Source organism: Bombyx mandarina, chromosome 04 (genome assembly GCF_030267445.1).
Source record: "Bombyx mandarina strain Sakado chromosome 04, ASM3026744v2".
NCBI lineage: Eukaryota > Metazoa > Arthropoda > Insecta > Lepidoptera > Bombycidae > Bombyx > Bombyx mandarina.
The window spans coordinates 579,252-601,646 of record NC_143211.1 but is presented as its reverse complement, the minus strand read 5'-3'; the positions used below and the strand labels follow the sequence as shown (position 1 = coordinate 601,646).

Here is a 22,395-nt window from a genome sequence, read left to right as displayed (position 1 = left end):
TCCCCCCCGACATGATTTGGCCGAACTATGAACGGCCACTACGGCTGGCGGTACATCCGTACTACTATAGACGACAACGACCGACCCACCTTGTTGTTAGGATTTTTAATATGTACTGTACTGATACTACTGATAATAATCGTTTATCACTAAAATTAAAATATAAAATTTAAATGAATAATGTAAATAGAAATGGGCCCGAGCCACTCTGCGGGCACCCTCCGCGACCGGCTTGCCGAGTTGTATGTGGGTAAACCAACCTATGAGAAGGAAAATAAATAACAAAACTAGGCTAACTTACCCTCAGGAGCTCCAACTGGATCGGCTTGTACAAAAATATGGTAAGGAAAAACTATGATTCCACCCCAACTTAAAATAAGAGGGGGATAGAATGCTACCAGCTAAATTACTACTTTAATAAATATGATAAAAAGAATAAAATTAAAAGGAAAAAGAAAATTAATAATAGTAAAGTAAAAATAAACCGGCCACGACGGGAGAGCCCACAGTACGTCCCGTGAAAACAAAAGAAAATCAAAATATAAACCTAATGATGAATAAAACGACTGAAATACTAGAATGGTCACTTATAAAGGTCGGTCGGTTCACCAGTGTAAGATCAAAAGAATATATTTAAAAAACACAATTTATACTTTACTAAAAAATATTAAAGTTATAGAGGGTATATCTAATTTAAAACTAAACTAATTAATTGTAAATAAATTGCCACAGTGGCGCTAGTATGCAGTTGAGTAACTACCCTATATTAATGATTACTAAATACTACTAATAATAAATTTAATTATATTATATCTTAGGTTAATTGTAAAAATTGTAAAAATAATAATACGGGAAAGAATTTAAATTAGAAAATGGACAATAAAACTATATTCGAACTAAACTTATTAACCTAAGCACGGAACTAAATACGGGGTTCCCGTCGCCGCCGTGAACCGCCACCATAGTTCAGCTACGCGGGTTTAATAACAGCCCCTCCTGACCCCGAAGGGTAGGGGAGGACTGGGAACGGACACAGATGGCCAGACTCAGAGGCGCTAACGTAACTCGGTTTTTATTCTTAGAATAAAATGAGTACGCAGCTTTTCCAGGCTGAACGACAACTACCCGCAATTAACTGATGTTAAAGAAAGAAAGTGTCGAACAACTCACCTGTTCCCGGGTCCTGCGTTACGTTGCTCGGAACGTCTCCGCGCCGAAACAACACCGCTAGATAGAACACTCGCACTTTGGGCACACACTGACTGCACAGCACAACACAGCAAGGGGCCACTTAGCCTGGTGTCCCGGGCATCCGATCAGATATTGAGCCCGAGCTGTGCCGTACCGAGAATTACAAGCCACTAGTCTAGACTAGTCTACAGTCTAGACCAATGAGGTCGTCGAATCTCTGAGGCTAGCTATTTCAATAGAACCTCGATATTGAAACCTCATATATCAAAGTCCACCTTAATCGCCTAACATCAAGTTTTTCGTCTGCCCATATTTGAATTTTTACGTTTGATAATGCAGTCATGTCATAAAAACTACATATTAAGATTTATTTCTTTACTAACGGGCTCACATTACTTTAGCATCGTTTTATGAAAACTCCCCTTCCGAAGCACACATGAAAGTGGGTGTTAGACGAAGCTTTTTGTTGCATTATTCAATAGCACGGTGAACGCTTAAAACGTGAAAGCCCTGCGGAGCTTCCCGTGATGAAAGGGGAGAATTTTTAAATTGGTCGCCGAGAAATTTTTTGAACGCCTCCAGAATTTTAATTAATAAATGGTACGAAATGTCTGCGCGAGTTTTGTCTAAGGAATTCGATGGCATCTTTAATAGATCGAAAACTCCGCTATCTTTGACAGCTTAAAAGCTCATTTCAAAGCAATTTGAATACCGGAGCTTCCCGCTGAGAGATTACTTAAATGTCATCTGGGTCTTCTTATCTTCGCGTGGAACAATGCGCTGAGTCCTTTTCTATTGATAAACAATAGAAATTTTATCAGCAAAATATACCTACTAAGTATTTAAGTCGTCTGACTATTTTACAATAAACCTTTATATGGCAAGTTGGTATTAACTCGGGTCCTTAAGCGCTACTGAAATATCGTATTAAATAATTTCAAATAAATATTGAGCAATTTCCAGATAAATTCCCGCTTTCATTAACAAACGAGATAAAAAACAAATGAGCGGAAGTTTAGCGTATTTTTTATTCATTATATTTACTTTAGTAACTTTTATATTTTATCTTATAATACTACAATATTACAATATGTTTAGTGTTTTGAATTTATTTCAACAATTTATTTATTTGAATTTATTTACAACTATGGTTTTAAGCTCTTAGCTAATAAATTTTAGACTCCAATCAATAGCTTTGATTATATACATGCTATCGCTAATCAGTCTCACTGTTTGTTCCAACAACAAAACAACAGTAGTCAATATTGAGTTTTCATTCTTTCGTCATAGAGTATATTTTTTGTTGTTGAGCTACGGAGCAAGTTGGTTGTCAGAACAATCTATTGTGTTCAACTAAGGACTTCTTAACGCAGAACAAATTTTAAAGTTTAAATTGAGAAAGTTCTAGAACTACTATTTCACCGGCCCGTACCTACTTTCAGAAAACAATAAAGTAAACACGCTTCATACAAAAACGAACAATTGCGCCGACATAAACTATTTTATGGCGAATGCTAGTAAAATTAAGGTCACATCAACAGGTTCGCCCTGTGTCACGACACAAGGAATTTTAGCAATAAAACTAGGCAATGTTTCAAAGGGAAGAATGTGCGATTAAATATACACGGAATTAAACTTCGGAAGAGGGTTTTCAGGGCCAATGTTTAGTACATATTTTTGATTCAAAAATTCTTTGTTTGTTTTTTATTCAGTGTTTGGTCTGTTTTGGTTTGGTTGCTGTTGTTATTGTGTTTATTGTGACCTAAATTACAGTAACACACAAAAGGCGTTTTTTGTCAAAAGCAATCTGTTAAGTACTACACAGTAGCCGGTCACATCTGTCGAGCCAGCGACGTCAGGTGGGGGAGGAAAGTCCTCGAATGGAGGTCACGGACGGGTACCAGGAGCGTCCTCCAACCGGCGGACTGACGACTTAGTGCGCACGGCGGGAAGTCGTTGGATGCGGAAAGCGGAGGACCGCATTATGTGGAAGGCATTGGGGAAGACCTATGTCCAGCAGGGGGCAAATAAAGGCTGATGATGATGATGATGATGATGATGAAATAGTACAACTTAGATTTTTTTTTTATTATGAATTAAAACAAGGTTTATTGCCACGTTTCCTCGACACCTTCCCATCGGAAACAAACCAGACCGATATTCACCAAAGTTTCGATAGCTAATCGCTTCAAACAACATTTTTCCATTAAACTTTTGACGTTCTTAAGTACTAGAATTTTCCTCTAAACGTTAATGGGAAATGTTTGGTTCTTTCTGTTATTATTTTTGTTGGATTTTTTGGAACACTGGGAACAATCGAATCATCGCTCTTAAATCTTGTGGCTCTTTCAATCCAGATCTGTCATATTGCAATTGGTCATATTTTAACACCTCATCTTGAGATATGATTATGTACTATAAAGCTTTATGAACTTAGGCTCTTTCAACCTAAATAGAACCCATTTCAGGCACCTCTTACTACACCAATCACGCTATAATATTATATAAAGACCGGCCTGGGTGATGGATAATCATATTAGAAATCAAGATCGTCCAAGTTTTATTTGTTTCTTGGGAGGATCTTCCAAAAGCTCGTTTCTTCTAACGCCAGTCAGAATTCCGTTGGTGCAGCTTTCAACGGCCGTTTGCCTTATTGAAACTAGTATCTTACAAACGCATTCAAATGAACACATCTCAACATCCAAACCAAATCTACCATCGGCCTCAAGAGGATATTTGAGTTCTTCGGGCACATTGCCAGAAAGAGTGGTGACAAGCTTGAAAAAATGGTTTTCTTTTTTTATTGCGTAGATGCGTGGACGAGCTCACAGATCACCTGGTGTGAAATGGTTACTGGAGCCCATAGACTTCTACAACGTAAATGCGCCACCCACCTTGAGATATGAGTTTTAAGGTCTCAGTATAGTTACAACGGCTGCCCTACCCTTAAAACCGAAGCGCATTACTGCTTCACGGCAGAAATAGGCAAGGTGGTGGTACCTACCCGCGACGACCCTCAGATATGAGGAATACGACTCAGGGACATATAGGTCAGGGGTATATTTATATACCTTACAAATACTCACTAGGATCTTTGACTGCAGTGATGACGAGCTTGAAGCCGTTCGCGTCCGTGCCCCAGTTGTCAGTGACGTACTTCAGGGTCACGAAGTTGCTGCGCGTGAACAGGGCTCCGACCTGCTGCTTGGTGTTCCGGCACGATAAGTCAGCCTGCAACAACAATTATGGTTAGGTGATATTGCTTAATTTTTTTCCTACCTAAGCTGAGAGCTTTGAGAGGCTATATCAGCGTAACCTTAACTAGTAGGTGAGCTCACGGGGCTCAAACCTGACGACGTTGCTAACACGAATCCTAGCAAGAGCCGTGCTTCGCAGAATCTACCACCGGATCGGAAACGCGACCCACTGAGAAGATCCGGCGAGTAACTCAGTGGACTGGGTCTGAGGGTTAATTTACTCGTCGAGCCCTTCGTCGCAAGCGACGGCTTTAACGAGAACGATAACCGGTGCTTGAGGTACCTAAAAGCACCGTTAGTGGATCGGGAGGATCCGAAATTACATGTAAAATATTGCGATATCTAAACAACTCATTGGGTAGTGTGTGATTGAGCTTCCACTTCGGCGCTGTCGATCCTGACGTAACAGTTACACTGAGCCCATGTAAGTACGGCCGTAGTGATCTTTCCTAACTCTCATAATTGAGCTAACAAACGTCTAAGATTGTTAACAGCAAAAATTGTCACATAACATAATACCAGAAGTGTGATTAAAAAGATGATCTGTTGTAAGTAAATTGTGAGTAGCTTTATGGGAACAATTAATAAAAGAGTAAAAAGTGTACATTAAAACAGTGTTTTTGGCGTCCCGGTCCCCTTTTTTTTTTTTTTTATTGATTAGATGGGTGGACGAGCTCACAGCCCACCTGATGTTAAGTGGTTACTGGAGCCCATAGACATCTACAACGTAAATGCGCCACACACCTTGAGATATAGTTCTAAGGTCTCAGTATAGTCACAGCGGCTGCCCCACCCTTCAAACCGAAACGCATGCGCCTTGTGTTAAGTGATTGCCAGAGCCCATGGGCATCACGATTGCCGTTGGAATGTATACCTCACGATCACAACATCATCACGTTCAATTTTGGCTCTGCACCGCCTACCACTACTCCAATGGTGAGGATAATCTATATATTAATACGTGAAGCAAAAACTTTGTATCCCTTTTTACGAAAATTGGGCAGACAGAGGAGTATGAAATTTTCCACATTTATAGAGAATATAGAGAACAAGTGCACAATGCTAATATTTTTTTAATATAAAAAATACATTAAATCAATAAAGAAAACATTACACACACTACATACCGTGTATTTGAGACGCACACACGCATGGATACTATTTATTGTCAAACTTTTGTTCTTGGCGTCTGTTGTCAAATTGAGAATAGATTAAATACTGTTTGTCTTTATTAATATTTTTTTATAGAGTAGCCTTGACGAAATTTATGATTATAGAAGTATAAAATACAATCATAATAGTGTACAAACTTACTATTCCAATTAATTATAGTCGAATTTCGACTACTGCGGGACCTCTAGTCTAGTTAAAAACATAAGCGAACAGATTCGGACTCAATAAGTTAAAAGAGCAATCTAAATTAAGACACAAAACATGAAGACTAAGACACAATTGACATGACTCTATAATATTTAGAAAAACTGGAAACATACACAAAATACATCTAAAAGCAGTTGGAATAAGAGATAAAAACTTCCAAAACTATCCAAAAAAAAGTGAATACACGACACTTCATAAAGCAGTCCTCACACGTTCATTTAATCGGTCAGGCACCGTCAATATCTCAACCATCGATCCTCGGCTTATAGTCTACGCCCGGACTATATTCTCGTCATATTTTAGCGAGACCGATCGAGAAAACGTGACCAACCTAGCCGGGTGTACATGTCGTGGTCATTTCAGAGACGAATTTAGGAATTTCATAGTGGTCCATAGCTGTCCTAACCTTAGTAAGACTATGTAAAATATAAATTTTATATTCTACTTATATTTTTACAAATTTACTATTTTACAACTTATACACATGACATCTTATTTGCTTTCATTTACATATAAAGTTCTATATTATATTTATATATTGTTCTACTCAAAACCCAATTATCATATATTATTTTACCTCTCATTATAATCAAACAAGTAACTATACTGAGACCTTAGAACTTATATCTCAAGGTGGGTGGCGCATTTACGTTGTAGATGTCTATGAGCTCCAGTAACCACTTAACACCATGTGCGTTGTGAGCCCGTCCTCCCATCTAAGCAATAAAAAAAATTCGTTATATTCAAATATTTAAATATGCATCTTGTTAAATTTCGAAGTAATCAATAGCGTCGAAATTTAGTAAAAGTATCTATTTGCTTCACTACGTAGTATAAAACAAAGTCGCTTTCTCTGTCCCTATATCTGTCTGTCCCTATGTATCCTTAAATCTTTAAAACAACGCAAAGGAGTTTGATGCGGTTTTTCGAAAGATAGAGTGATTGAAGAGAAAGGTTTATATGTATAATAACGTCCATTAAATAGTGGCGAAATCAATAATAAATTACAGTTTCCGAAGTGAACCGAGGGCGGGTCGCTAGTTCATTATAAAAATAAATCTTAGTAAGGTTAGTCCATAGCCTGGGTAGTGAAAACTACGAAATAGATTAGCGGGAGTATTTAATGTTGACTATAAAATAAATATTTTTGTCTAAGCGAAAAAAGAACAAAATTACATAAATAGGTCTATACCGGTGTACTCGTAAGAAACGGTACGATTATGTCGATGCTCTAATCACGCCGGCGAGTACCAAAAAATTCAACGTAAATACGTAACTAGCACGTGCTTACGAGCGATTTCAACCGTGAAGGAATAACGTCGTGTGAGAAAAATCAAGACCCGTAAAATTTATGAAATTCGCAAGACGTACTGTGAGGTGACACAGATAGGTGAGGTACCACCGTCTTATGCCGCGAAACATTTATACGCTCTGGACTGAAGGTTAGGAAGTCTGTTGTTTTTTTATTTTATTTATTGCTTAGATGGGTGGACGAGCTCACAGCCCACCTGGTGTTAAGTGGTTACTGGAGCCCATATACATCTACGACGTAAATGCGTCACCAACCTTGAGATATAAGTTCTAAGGTCTCAAGTATAGTTACAACGGCTGCCCCACCCTTCAAACCAAAACGCATTACTGCTTCACGGCAGAAATAGGTAGGGTAGTGGTACCTACCCGTGCGGACTCACAAGAGGTCCTACCACCAGTAAACATAAGCAATATAATAAATAGAGACATCCACGTCGTATACCTCGTCTTAAATTCATCTTCTAGTCTTAAATCACGCCATACACATTATGATGTTTATCCGGTAATCGCGACTTTCTGGATGATTTCAAAACACAACACTGAAATCTCATAAGTCTGTTCATGAACATGAAGACCAGGAAAAACAAACGTAATAAACAACCTCAATTTAGAAATAGCCCCCTCAGTAATCCGAGTACGTGTCTGGAGTGCCGACCCGGGCAGGGTTGCTTGCGATTCAAAAGCATTAACGCTGGATTTACAGCCCCTATTATTGCATGACGACGATTCTCAAAGTGTGTGTTGGTTATTTTAATTTAAACGATGTCAAACTTCATTGAGAAGAAGCATAAAACATTGTTTTTATTTAAAATCTACAACAACAAAAAATCAGAAAGGATAACAACAAATTTTATTTTGTTATAAATGTTTAATATTTTTCTAATTTCATGTGATGCGTGAACGAGCTCACGGTCCATTTGATTACAATCTGTTACCGTAGGCTGTAGATAATACAAGGTGAATAAGGCACTACCATCTAGAGACTAAAAGTCACAATTGTAAAGTACAGCACGGCTGGCCAGGGTGACGATACCTACCCATGCGGGCACCACATGATGCCCTACGATCTGTGAATACGTACTCTGTAGGTAAGTATTCCCTTAGGTGAAGAATACCGTGTTCAAGACTAGGTGGGCTATTCTTAAAATACAATTAAAACTTCCCTCTTATAACCAATCAACACAAAGAGACCATGAGTAAATCTAGCCAATAACTACGTTTATTCAATAGAAAATAAAAAAGTTTGAGAAACACCGCACAATGCACACCGGAGAATAAAGACGGTCCCCACGATTGATATTAAAAATTTCTTAGAAGTTAAGCCTGCGGATTACTGTGGAACTCGCAGCCTTCCACGGAAACTATGCAGAGCTGATCTCAAAGTTATGAATTTAATTAGTTTTCATAAGCGGAAATTGCCTTGGAGAAGTGGAACTTAGATAGTGAATTTTTGTGTTCTATTATATGAAAAACATTATTGATCAGTGGCAAGTTATAAATATTATATTATATTATTAAATATGGGGGAATCGAAATATCACTAAAGCCACTAAAATCAGACTTGTAAGAGCGCTGGTCTTCCCCATTTTTCTTTATGCTGCTGAGACCTGGACATTGAGAGAAAGTGAGAAAAAGAGGATAGATGCTCTCGAAATGTGGTGCTGGAGAAGAATGCTGCAAATATCGTGGACAGAGTTCAGAACGAATCAGTCAATTCTACAGGAACTCGGCATCAAGCAGCGACTATCCTCCATCGTTCAGGGTCGCATTCTTTCTTCGGGCATGTGTCGCGGCGAGGTGACGACTCAGTTGAGCGCCTTGTGGTGCAGGGCATGATAGAGGGTACAAGACCGCGCGGCAGATCACCGTTACTATGGACCGACCAAATAAAGGCAGCTCTAAACGGTCCCGTTCACGAGTGCACAAGAAGGGCCGCGGTACGCGAGGAATGGCGACGTCTGGTGAAGCGCACCACCAACCCAAGTGATGATCACGACCACTCTGCCAAGAGTGCATACGACTGAGAAGAAGAAGTTATCGAATCCCTCGAAAACTGCCTGAATGTTTCGGAGTATTTCGTCGGTAAGTTTATTTTTAATTACAAATTTGGTTGATTCCTAAATCAGTTAATTTCAGAGCTCAATCTGGCGAGAGATGACAGGAGGTTTTTTCTGCAACTCTGACTCGATCTAATAATATTATTATCTAAGTGGTGTCTGCGGTCTTTGGTTGTCACTTGCAAACAAAGGAGTCATATACTCAATACGGTCATATACTCAATGTTTATTAGCCATAAAAACTTACGAATGGTCACATTTTTAACTCAAATGTTCAGGTTATCAACACTGAAATTCAAATTACAATAGCCAATCTGCGAACAACGAGTCAGCAGCGAGTATATTATGAAGAATCGACTAAGTAGTTCGTTATAACGAAACTAACAGCGCTCCAGATGGGGGCTTAAGTGAGTCATTCAAGAGCGAGTTACGGCTTGGATGCTGCACAGGAATATTAAAAAGAAGATCCTTAAATGTATACTTTAAGAATATTTTATGTCATAATATGTTTTGGTTTCAGCTGGAAACGAGTAAAAGCTACGCCTAAGTTATAAACCAAGTTATACAATATTCTGTGAGAGAGTAGCTGACTTTGCCACTTGAATTTTTTTAGCTTATCTGATGTTAAGAGGGTGCACATCATCATAAAATAAATTGCTCCTATACGAAGTCTAAATCTCGTCTGTTTTGAATCGGACGCTGTAATTTCAAATTGAAATGAATGACTGTTTTGCAGCCTATTCATGCATATGGTCGGTATGTATCCGCGCAAGCTCACAGTATACCAGTAACTACGTAGGTATGTATAATTTTAATAGTCGCATCACTCAACACTGCTACAGCACGTAATTAAACAAGGCAATCGTAAGAAACACTATTTGGTATGTTGATTTTTTATTTAAAACCATCTCGAACAGACGACCCCGTCGAGGCGTGTCTGACACTGCTAAGCCACGATCGCGATAAGTGGGACAGAGTTTATTGCTCGGATGCTGCGAGGGAATATCAAGTAGGAGAAAATTCGAGCTGCAAATTCGACCGTTTAGGTCGTCGGGACTTTATGAAAAATTCTTTTGAAGCAATGAGAATACGTAATGACATGAGCGGTATTGGAATTTATGTGAATCGTATAATGCGCTGTTTTAAATAAAATGGCAATTCTAGGTGTTTGCTCGCGTACATAAGACGATTTACGGCCCACCCGACGTTAGAAAGCTCAGAGGCGACAATGGTGAATAGCGGCGCTTACAATATGATGTCTATGGACTGCGGTAACCACTCAATAATAGATAGGACGTGTCCATCTAAGAAATAAATTGTGGCGATAACCTTCATAGAGCACAAGATATTTGACAGATTCCTGAATCTCGCTTACGACATTTTCAAGGTAAGCTTATATATATACAAGTTCCGAACAACAATATTCGGACCGTCGGTCTACCGAGCAATATCACCCGCTCGGTAGGAGATCTTCCCTTCGTTGTTACTTCCACAAAATAAATAAAAAACGTGCTAAAAATAATGGCTGAAATAGTTAAAACCCACTGATAACTTGCTTAACAGATGTGTGTATACGAAACACGGTTTTTCGAAAATCTATGTCTGTATAAGGGATGAAAACTTGGATTTTATTAACTCACCAACTATTAACTTCATATAAACAATCCACATAACTCAACGTAAGAACTTAAGGAGGATGTTTGAGTAAGCAGACCGCGCTGGAACTATGGAAGGGCCTGACCACTTCAAAGCGAGTTGATGAAGAACTTTCGTGAACAGTGGCGGACCATTGTCGCTCGCGTTCCCTCGTCCGGATAGTTTCGAACTTTGACCAGGTGCCTGGACTGTAATGAATGCGAAAGCTAGTGGGCGGGTAGAGGTGGGACGGATTCAGAATTTGTGTTTTCTTTTATCTAGCTAGCGTAAAGTTGTTACCGCTATTGCTGGACTCTTCAAACAAAAGCCCGTGGCTGCTTCCTGGCAGGAATAGACAGAATTGTTGTGCCTTCCCTTGCGAGCTTACAATATGTTCCTTCTCTGCTGAATACGAAAACTTGCAAGCTTTCTCGGTTAAATTTTTACTGCAAGACGTTTTTTCCTACATCGTGAAGAGTATTTAAGAACGCGTCTTTAGTCCTTGCTCTTCAAATAATGTTCGCAGCCAGAAGATTGGAACCTCGGCTTAGTTGTATCACCCTATACGAACTTCGGCTATGGGATGACCTTATGTTAGGTCCGTATCTGAAAAAAATCTTCGGTACTCATTACATAGCATAAGTTTCTTTTGGCTTATGCGCATAGATCGCTTTTTTTATATTCCTGTTTAAAATAAGTACTTTTTTCGTATAATTAATATTACTAGAGGTCCCGCAGTAGTCGAATATTCGACTATAATTAATTGGAATTGTAAGTTTGTACACTATTATGATTGTATTTTATACTTCTATAATCACAAATTTCGCCAAGACTACACTATAAAAAATATCAATAACAATATTTAACTATTCTCAATTTGACAACAGACGTCAAGAACAAAAGTTTGACAATAATTAATATGCATGCGTGTGTGCGTCAAATACATGGTATGTAGTGTGTGTAATGTTTTCTTTATTGATTTAATGCATCTTTTATGCATTATTTAAAAAAAATATTAGCATTGTGCACTTCTCTATATTCTCTATAAGTGTGAAAAATTTCATACTCCTCCGTCCGCGCAATTTTCGTAAAAAGGGATACAAAGTTTTTGCTTCACGTATTAATATATAGATATTGCTTTCGTTGTCCGAATTCACCTCTATAGAGCTTGGTTCGGTTAATTCGATTAATGTCCGAAGTATGCGCGGTTCGCTAAAACCGCAACCCGAACGTTTACAAACGTTGCAAAACTTTTTCGCAAACATTATTTTCGGTTGCGGAATGCTTTTGTTTTGTGTTAACAATATTTATTCGCTTATTCGCCCTTAAACTCTTTATAGTTCAATGCTTTATAAATACATTATTTCGTATATTTTATTCTGTCGTGTTTGGTTGAAAAATGAGCTTTCCCAACAAGCGTAAATGAAAGCCTGTAAGTCTGGGTAGTACGGGTCTCTTCTGCTTTGGTTACAGCGCGGTGACAAAAAGTAAGTATATGCCATATCAAACATCCGAACACTTTCCGTGGAAGATACGGTACAGAATACAGAGATAACAAATGTTCTTCTCTGTGTACGCGTTCCAAAAGATCAGTGAGATGGGACTGTGGCGGGCAGCCATCATACAACACAAGATATTTGACAGGTGCCTTAATCTGGCTTACGACATTTTCAAGATAAGCTTGCATATATACAAGTTCCGAACGACAACATTCGGACCGTCGATCTATGGAACAATATCACCCGCTCGGTGAAAGATCTTCCTTTTGTAGTACACCTACAGGACTGTCGACAACTCGAATGGCCCTCTTCTGTTCAGAGTCTACTGGAAATAGCTGGTATTTAGGAACCGCGGCTTAAAGACAGGAGGATTACTCCACTCGAGACCAAGCCTTTGTTTTCTAAAGAGGTTTTTGTCCAGGCGTAATATACTATTTGGCTCTGTTGAAAACACCCGAAATTGATACCCTGATAAAAACAAAACTAAACTCCAAACTAAAAACATGCACGTAAAACCGAATTTAAAAAACCACGAATAAACTTATGGTTCTTTCAGTAATAACATTCAACAAACTCACAACGATCCAACAACTCGTGACTCGTAGAATCCAACAACTCAAAAACATTTAAAGTTAAGATGGAAACCGTTAAGTTCCAGACTTAAAGTTTCTAAATTTGAATTTAAAATATGTTCGGCTGTTTATTATAAGCACGACACCTGACTCTGAAGTGTCGTGTGAATTAATTCGAGTTCACTTTTAAGTTTTGTTTTTGATGAACGATTTTAAAGTTTACCCGAAAATTCTGAGTAGGTAATTGAAATTTAAACAAAAGGTCCTCATCTCTAAATACTGTATGATAATAAAAAAGAAAAGAAATAAATAAATCTAGTGGTAGAGCGTAATGTGAACATCGGTGCATCGCTCAACGCGAATGCATCGGACGTCTTATTCCTTAGGCCACGACGACCTTAGACGTCCGGTGCATTTGTGTTGAGCGATGCACCTGTGTTCGAATCCCAGGCGGGTACCAATTTTTCTAATGAAATACGTACTCGACAAATGTTCACGATTGACTTCCACGGTGAAGGAATTAACATCGTGTAATAAAAATGAAACCCGCAAAATTATAATTTGCGTAATTACTGGTGGTAGGACTCTTGTGAGTCCGCGCGGGTAGGTACCACCGCCCTGCCTATTTCTGCCTTGAAGCAGTAATGCGTTTCGGTTTGAAGGGTGGGGCAGCCGTTGTAACTATACTTGATACCTTAGAACTTATATCTCAAGGTGGGTGGCGCATTTACGTCGTAGATGTCTATGGGCTCCAGTAACCACTTAAGATCAGGTGGGCTGTGAGCTCGTCCAACCATCTAGCAATAAAAAAAAAATTAACACCAGACCTGCCGTTAGCCTGTTCCCTAATCTGAACAGTTAAAAAAAGTCTTTAGGTTAAAGTCTAATATTCACCAAAACAATAGTATCCATCCATAAAAACGTCGCAGCGGAATTAGATAGCATAATGGTATCAACGAGAGAGAGATCGCTAAAGAGTCCTACTCTAAGAAAGAAAGAAAAAGCAATAAATATGCAAACATTGGATTGCGGCATATTACATTTAATAGAGATCCAGCTCGATCTCCCATCATAGACGTCGATAGATAGAGAGATAGATAGATATAGACATTGATCTATCTATTTCGAAATAATCAGGCGTCTCAATAAGTATGTCATTATATATAATTGGCATTCCAATTAAAGCGTAGACGTCATGTCTGAGGACATTCGTACCATGATTTTTTAGTAGCAGTCACGGCAGGTGACCGGTGATGGGTGTACTATGAGCACAAAATCATTAAAAAATTACATATCGTCTTCTCGCATTACAACTGTATAATCTCAAAACTTACTTATTTTACAGGAGAGTATTTTAAAGGCTTAACATGTGATATTTTTAATATTGATCATCTTTGCAACATTTTTTTTTTATACATTATCTGTCTTTGAAAGTATAATAAGATAAAATTATGTATTAATTTGGTAATAGTAGTAAAAACATAGGTAAATTAAAAAAAAACTAAACTACGCTCTTTTGACAGTATTTATGAGAAAAATACTGGTGTTATCAAATGATTCCGCATATTAACTCAATTTCGAATATTTTTGGAAACTGCACACTTTTAATGCGAAGAGACGATATGTGATAAACGGACTCATGTAGCGATAAGTCACTGGGGCCAATGTTCAAAATGGAATTAAGCCATTCCCGGCTTTTGGCAGAGGTAGTCGGTAGTTAAGTAATTTTCCCCACAAAACTTGGATCAATTCCAAAATTAGTTATGATAACGGTTATAAAATGCAATTTGTCGGTTAAATATTATATTATTATATTATTTTGGTATTAAAATTGGCGGTAAATGTTTTTACATATGCCGTACATCTCTCTGGTGTTTGGGTATCGCGCCACTCATTACAGAAGCAAAGCTTACCCTTCCTAACTATCTGCTGCGGTCATTCACATAGTCTTTCTAGGAATCGTTTTTAATGTCTTCCTCCAGAATGAATTTACCCAAGTACTCTACTCATATAAACGCTATGACATGCCATTCTTTAACTATGAAAGATTTGTGTTAAGACATTATGAAGATCTTGCGCGTTCGCTAAATAGTTGTTTTGGGTTTTAAGAAATTATTAACTCAGAATTTAGGGAGTATTAAACATGTCATTAGATTTAGGACCTTTTCAGATATCGTTACGGCAAGGTTGTAATAATAGTGTTGTATTAGACATATATTTTTTTCTTTTTCACGTCTAAGTTTTCACTCAAGGTTCAAAGAACGACATGGGAGGTCCATACTATTTATACTAAATAATAATAAAAAAATTACTGGATTCAGCAGTTGCAGCATTTCGTAATAAGTGTGCAAAACTATAATGTTCTCCTGTGACTAAGTAAAAATAAAGATAAGAAACCGATGAGATTAAACTGTAAAAGTATAATAGTTTTAATTCAATAAAATATCGAACCTTCGGCGGCGCGGTGGCATGCGCCCCGTCATACACGTAGAGATGGTCATTGCAATCCAATTGCAGTAGATCGAAATGCAGCATGAACCTCTGGAGGATGCTGTGCGTCTGGAAAGTCACAGTGCAGTCCAGATTCCTCTCGTTCCTTGACCACAGGACACCTCCGTCTAACTTTCTGTATTGACGTTGAAGAAAGTGGTCCTTGCATAGTGATTCCATATAATCTGGGGACAAGCGAAAAGTATTTTTATTTTCACTGATAATAAAGTTCATAATTCGAAAAAACAGCAAATATTACGTATTTGACTGTCAACCCTGAAGTATGTAATCGAAAATATACACGAACACCCAACGCAATAATTAGACGGTGATTAGCACAATATTAAAATGTTCATGAAAAACAAACACCTCAGTCGTCCGTATATTAAGTGTATAATCTATGGTCCGTGGCTCCAAAAACTGTAAAGTGAACTGTCAGAATTAATAAAATGAAAAAAATAAACGTGAGATTGTACCGTCATAGTAAAATTAATAAAAACAACTCGCAAATACAGAAAAAAAAAAACGAGATCAAACAATATTGTTAAATTTTCGGAAACAAACTAGAAATACGCAGAAAAAGTCTCACACGTTAATGAGCATATCATTAAAACTCGTCACATCACCAACTTAATGTGCTGAGATATCGAAACACATCCAATCCTTCCAATATCTTTGGACAGTACCGAAGCCACAAGACATCATTCCAAAATCGATAACCCACAACACGATTCCGCAATATCCTTATCTGTTTTCAATTTACTTTCCCAACAGATCGCGCGATATCTGAACAATTTTAAGCACAATTCATTGATATGACCCATTTCGAGTAATTCTACCTAGACTAGAAGATTAACCTGTTTTTTTATGTTTTTAGTGTGGTCGATAATTCTGCGGTATTGCTCGTGACCTCAAACGACAAGTTCGAGGTTCGACGCTGTGAGGTGTGTTATAATTTATTGTGACTATGCTGACGGCCACTTTAATAGCATTGTAGCTAATCGGCATTGGCAATCAATTAACATTAAGTATAAGTTGAAATCGATTGCCATTTTCAATGTAGCAGGGGTTGTATGCGGGTATCTCCGGGTGAAAGCCTTAAAAGACTTCATCTTCATTTATTAGTGACAGGGGTTGTACACGTCGATATAAAAATATGATTAGATTTAACTCCAAATCGCATTATTAATTTAAATGCCAACTGGTCGTGTGTGGCATCGTAAAATTTAGTATTTTTTCAGAAATAAAACAAGCATTTTAGTTAGTATTTCATAGAAAAATATTAGTCAACTTTTTATTTATATATTTGTAAATTAGATTAATTAAAGTTAAAAATTACAGTACCACATCACAAATATTAAAAATGTTTAGTGTACAATTTTCTTATCAGTTCAGATAAGCATCTCCGAGATAAATCTTATTTTCCGCTTCAGTAAAACCATAGCGTCAGTGATAAGCGGAGTGCTCACATCGCATCGGCTATGTGAGTTTATAAATCGGTATAAATCGGCGGTGCAACTCTTTACTAACTATTGATTGGCATATAAATAAGCGTTTGATCAAAAATGTGAGTAGATAAAAAAATTGTATGATTTGTTATGTATTTAAATCTATGAATGCACAGAAGAAAGTGCATGATACCTCATGAAAAATCAGACCATGGACATTTGTAATACCACAGGGGCACAACTTAAACCAATACATGTCGTAGCCTTGACGATTTACTGCTTAGAGGAAGCTAATCGCTTCATCGAAGAAAGTTACTGAAGGATCGCACATTACTAGGAGATACTTGGTAGAGGTGAATAAAAATCTCTAATATTCAATAGACATGGTAATCTTGACTTTCTTTTAAACAGTTATGAAACAACACATCACAATTACTTTATTGTAGAATTTAGAATCAGGTCGAAACATCCTTTACTCCTTTATCGTATCACTCTTGTCAGAGCGTGGTCGTCAGTACAGTATCATTGCTGTGGGCACATTTTATGCGCCTCACGGGCAATCGCCACTCCTCCCGGTCGAAACAGTATTAATGAAATTGGATTTGTTCAATGATATTTTTTTATTGCTAAGATGGGTGGAGTAGCTCACAGCCCACCTGATGTTTAGTGGTGACTGGAGCCCATAAACATCTACAACGTAAATGCACCACACACCTTGAGATATAAGTTCTAAGGTCTCAGTATAGTTTCAACGGCTGCCCCACCCTTAAAAACCGAAACGCATTGCTGCTTCATAGCAGAAACAGGCAGGGTGGTGGTACCTACCCGTGCGGACTCACAAGATGTCCTACCACCAGTAAATAGAAGAGATGACGACATAAAGTGAAAGTGAAACAAGACTGTATTGGTACATGTCGAATACCTTAATCACATAATTTTTCAAATTTCAGGATGAACTACACCATCATAATGACCGTGACTCTGCTGCTGTTATCCTGTGCATCATCTGCGCCAACTCCTAGAATATTCGAGACTCTCGTCTCGGGAATTACCACAGGCCTGGAATTACCAATGAGCATAATAGCTGGCACAGGTGTCGGTACTGGTGCATTACAATTGGTTGTCAATATACACACAGACAGCATGGGTAATATAGAAGTGTTTACTAACTAAGCCATAGATACAGAAGATGCAATGGCATGTTAAATTCTTTGTTAAGCTCTATAGAACTTCTTAATCAGCTGAAAAAGATATATCTGTTTGGAAGAGATTCATGTATGAAAGAAAAAAAATAAATGAACGCAAATTTCCACGCTATAAATTTAAGCTATACTATGCTGTACTATGATTAAGCTATACTACACTATAATATTTTATCTTTTACTATAGTATGATAAAGAAATTCTTTTTTAATTTAAAACCGTAATATTATTTTAATTTGAGAGCTTTGGAACAATTCGTACTACGCCTATCTTATATTGATGTTACTATGCCAAAAACATACTCTGAAGCTTGAACAATAGCTGTACTAAGATTTAATACAATTGCAACCAAATAATGACATTACGAGTAATCAGTGTTAGAAAAACCGATGTAGTAAAAGAAAATGACAGCATCTGTGAACACCGAATGAGATACAAACGAAATGCAATCATTGAGAAGTACCACTTACACTCCAACTAAAAGATAAATCTTAGACATAAAAGTATGCATAGGTGCCATCAGAATAGACCAAAGGACATACTATTATACTGTCCAAGCAGGTAGACTGGTGACTCAACGACTGAAACTAACAGTCCACAAAACCCGATGAAAGATTGTTGCCCATGCCAATGAGACCTTGAGGTATCACATTTCATTTGTTTTTAAGGGCAGAGTAGTGGTTTGTAAACAACCTTCGCCCATTGACATTGAGTCAATAATTGTTAACCAAATATCAAAATACAGAAATCATTGTCCAGTGAAGAAGGACCCCTCCCGTGTGAGACACTGAGCTGTGAAACTGTTAAATTTTTCATATTTGAATTTTTGGATAGCTTCATAGTATCAACATATTTTTATGCTACGTCCATGTTAAGGAGCGGACCCTGAAATTCTTATTGATCATTTCGCTTTCAAAACAACATTCCAAATCGTTGGTAACGTCCATGTCTAAATCAAACAGAAACAAAGATCAGAATTATAAATGATAATCCTGTTACTGGAGTCCGGACATCAAAAGATGTAGGCGAAATAAGAGTTGAAGAAATAGATTCAAGTCCCCTTCATACAAGATGGCGAGCTTCATCGCAGCCGGATAGCGGTGGTAGTCTACCCGTGCAAACATGCTACACTTTCGAAAGTTTAAAAAAAAATCATACGTGGCTTAAAACTAACTGGATTGGTAATGAAACTCGAAAAGTAAAACTAAAAAGAAATAAACAATTGAAAAATAAATCAGAATACTACTTTTACGGGTGATTGATATGGAAGTCGAAACTTGAGGAAGCCTATAACGTACGTTTGTATCTTGTGATTAATAGCTGAACAAACTATTGTCATTAAGATTCTGTAATCATATTATGTAACTGTGTGACTGTTAGTATTTTACGTCGTAAAATGTTTCTCACAGTATTTTTTTATATAATAAACATGTAATGAGCCCATTGTTCCATTAGAATAATCTCTACGGTTTTTGCCATTATTATGTCATTTATTTTTTACAACTAACATGTTTTTTAAATAAAATACACAATATCAAGAATACTTTAAGGCATTATTAATCCTGCAATATCGATTGTTGATCTTTATATGTAATTGATATCATTATGAAATACTAATTAATTAGGATTAGGTCGACTAACTTGATCAGTAAGTCCTCCTCATCTCTTTATCAATACTTATTATTTACGTATTGATAATTAAAAGAAAAGACGTGCAATAAATCTAAAGCTATCCTATTAATAAATAACATTTAATCATTTCGTGATATTATCATTGTATTTTTATCTGATTACTAATGTTCAATGTTTTTATAAAAAGGACGAGAAGTTTTGTTAACGAAATCGCTATCAGCCGGTTCGATATTTTTAATAAAACATTTTGTAAAAAGGAGTGTTTTTATTAAATTACTTATCAAGAAATGAAGAGAATCTTCGGAAGTAGCTATGGTCTCTTCCTTCTCATCCTGATTCCACGAGGTCTGGTTGACAGAACTGACGCCCATGTCGGCATTTACAAGGGCCATAATACAAACTATTTTCTTTTAGATGTAGTCACATTTATCATACCTATACGAACTATGACAAATGCTTTGAAAATTGCTTGTGTAGCGTGTTGATTGGTGGTAATCATGATTATTTAAAGGCTTTACATTATAATAAATTTTATTAATATAATTATGTCCATCCAACCAACCAACTTTTTTTTTATTGCTTAGGTGGGTGGACGAGCTCACAGCCCACCCGGTGTTAAGTGGTTACTAGAGCTATTAAAAATCCACAACGTAAATGTGCCACCCACTTTGAGATATAAGTTGTAAGGTCTCAAGTATAGTTACAACGGCTGCCCCACCCTTCAAACCGAAACGCATTACTGCTTCACGGCAGAGATAGGCAGGGCGGTGGTACCCACCCGCGCGGACTCACAAGAGGTCCTACCACCACTAATTACGCATATTAGAATTTTGCGGGTTTCATTTTTATTACACGATCTTGATGTTTAATCCTTCATCGTGGAAGTCAATCGTGAACATTTGTTGAGTACGTATTTCATTAGAAAAATTGGTACCCGCCTAAGATTCGAACACCGGTGCATTGCTCAACACGAATGCACCGGATCCGTTATGCACGACAACAACTCTGCTTAGAAAGAGTTGTTGCTTGCTTCGACAATAAGAAGGTTGCATTTCTTCCTTCTAACCTTCACTAGGAAAGTTGAATTACTTATTAATACAATGATATTATTTTAGACAGTCTTCTGTAGATCTTCTTCCAAATTTCGGCTTCGTGTCTCAAGGTGGCTTGTAATGTTTGGGTAACCACTACCACCAGACAAGCTTGAGCTTCTCTTTCCAACTACGATAATATAAAATACGTCTAAGCAAAGTGGCAGCAGGCTATTAAAAAAAATCGAGAATAATTCACAACTAATAAAAAAGTGCTAATAACGTTATCATTCACATACTCGTTGAATTTATTTGAAAATGCCGTGCCACGCGGTAAGCAGATAATAATTTCTTAGAATATTTATGACATATTACTTGTTTACACGCTTTCGTCACAATTCCGGTAGTTATCAATATTTTAGCGTAACTTTTTTTTTACTAGCGTTATGGACAAAGGTATACTCGTACTTAAAAATTATTAGCCCTTGATTAAAAAAACTTGATTATTTAAGGCAAAAAGAGGTATGCAAAAGAGAGCAAACCCACAATTCCTTTTTTAAAATACAATCAGTCCCGTAAACCCAATTTCCTTTGGGATATAAATCATCTTATTTTTGATTCAGACGACTCAAATCTCAAACCGGTTATCCGGGTAATCAGGTTACGTCCATCTTGAGTTGCCCCGGAAATGAGCTGAGCAATATCTTACCCGGTTTAATTGGATGTCGGCAGTTAACAGTCCTCGCTGCGTAATTGCGATTGTTACTTTGGAGCCCCGATTCTCAAGTGCTCAGGTAATTATACCGTACCTTAGTAAATGGTTCCGCTATAACTCAAAGTAAGCCTTCTGAAAGTAATTGGATTTTGCAACAGATTGTCAGTTTCATTACCATCATAGTAATTGCGAAATCTACTTGACCCCTGCAGTGAACTGGCCATAGAGCATGTTCAGTGACAGCAAAAGGTCCTATGAAGGTACAACGTTAATTAACTAGTCAAAGATTGCTTTTGATTTCCGGCTTGGTCAGTAGGACGGTGATATGATTGAGTCACGTCGCTGGCATTACACTGGCTGGCAGGTACAGGTAAAACATCTAACTGCTCGTGTCGAACGACGCATCTAAATTTTGGTTCTTCAGGTAAAAAGTCCCATTTATTTTAGTCTGGATGTAATTTTGAATACTCTTGCCTGCACTTGGAATAACATCATGCTTTTTTAGTAGCTGGGTTGTCACTGAATGCCGTCACTTTTCCACTCAAGGTTCCGATCGCAGTCAAAACGATAATACCACTTGCCATAAATTTTGTCAGCTCGCTTCATGAGATATCGGCAGTTGATGTGGTTACGACAGCCTTCTCAGACAGCGAGATATGTAAGGCCCACTTAATCAAAACTCCACGTATCCCAGTATCCCACTACGAACTCAGCTCTGAGGTCATGGACCCTCCAATAGGGTTTTATCGTTGACAATGCGCAGAACGAATGTGCGTCGTCTACATAGGTCATTACTAAACGAAGATTTAGCTTCCTGTCTATTTTAGCTGGAATTTAATATCCTTTTCGAATACAAACATTGTTACAAAGCAGTTGAGTATTTAGCATCGTCTGCCTTCACATCACGATACAGAATCGCGAGCTTGTGTAAATCTTCTATGCAAAAAAATTGAAGCTCAACTTTTAAAGAGTTTC

General features: G+C 37.6%; 1 protein-coding gene across 1 annotated transcript in view; it reads right to left on the bottom strand.

Annotated features, from left to right (window-relative positions):
* Window positions 1-22,395, bottom strand: part of loaf (low-density lipoprotein receptor domain containing lost and found) — a 77,545-nt gene that overhangs the window by 9,799 nt on the left and 45,351 nt on the right. The window contains 2 exon segments of the mRNA XM_028183105.2: window positions 4,278-4,422; window positions 15,354-15,577. Coding sequence (XP_028038906.2) covers window positions 4,278-4,422; window positions 15,354-15,577 — 369 coding nt within the window.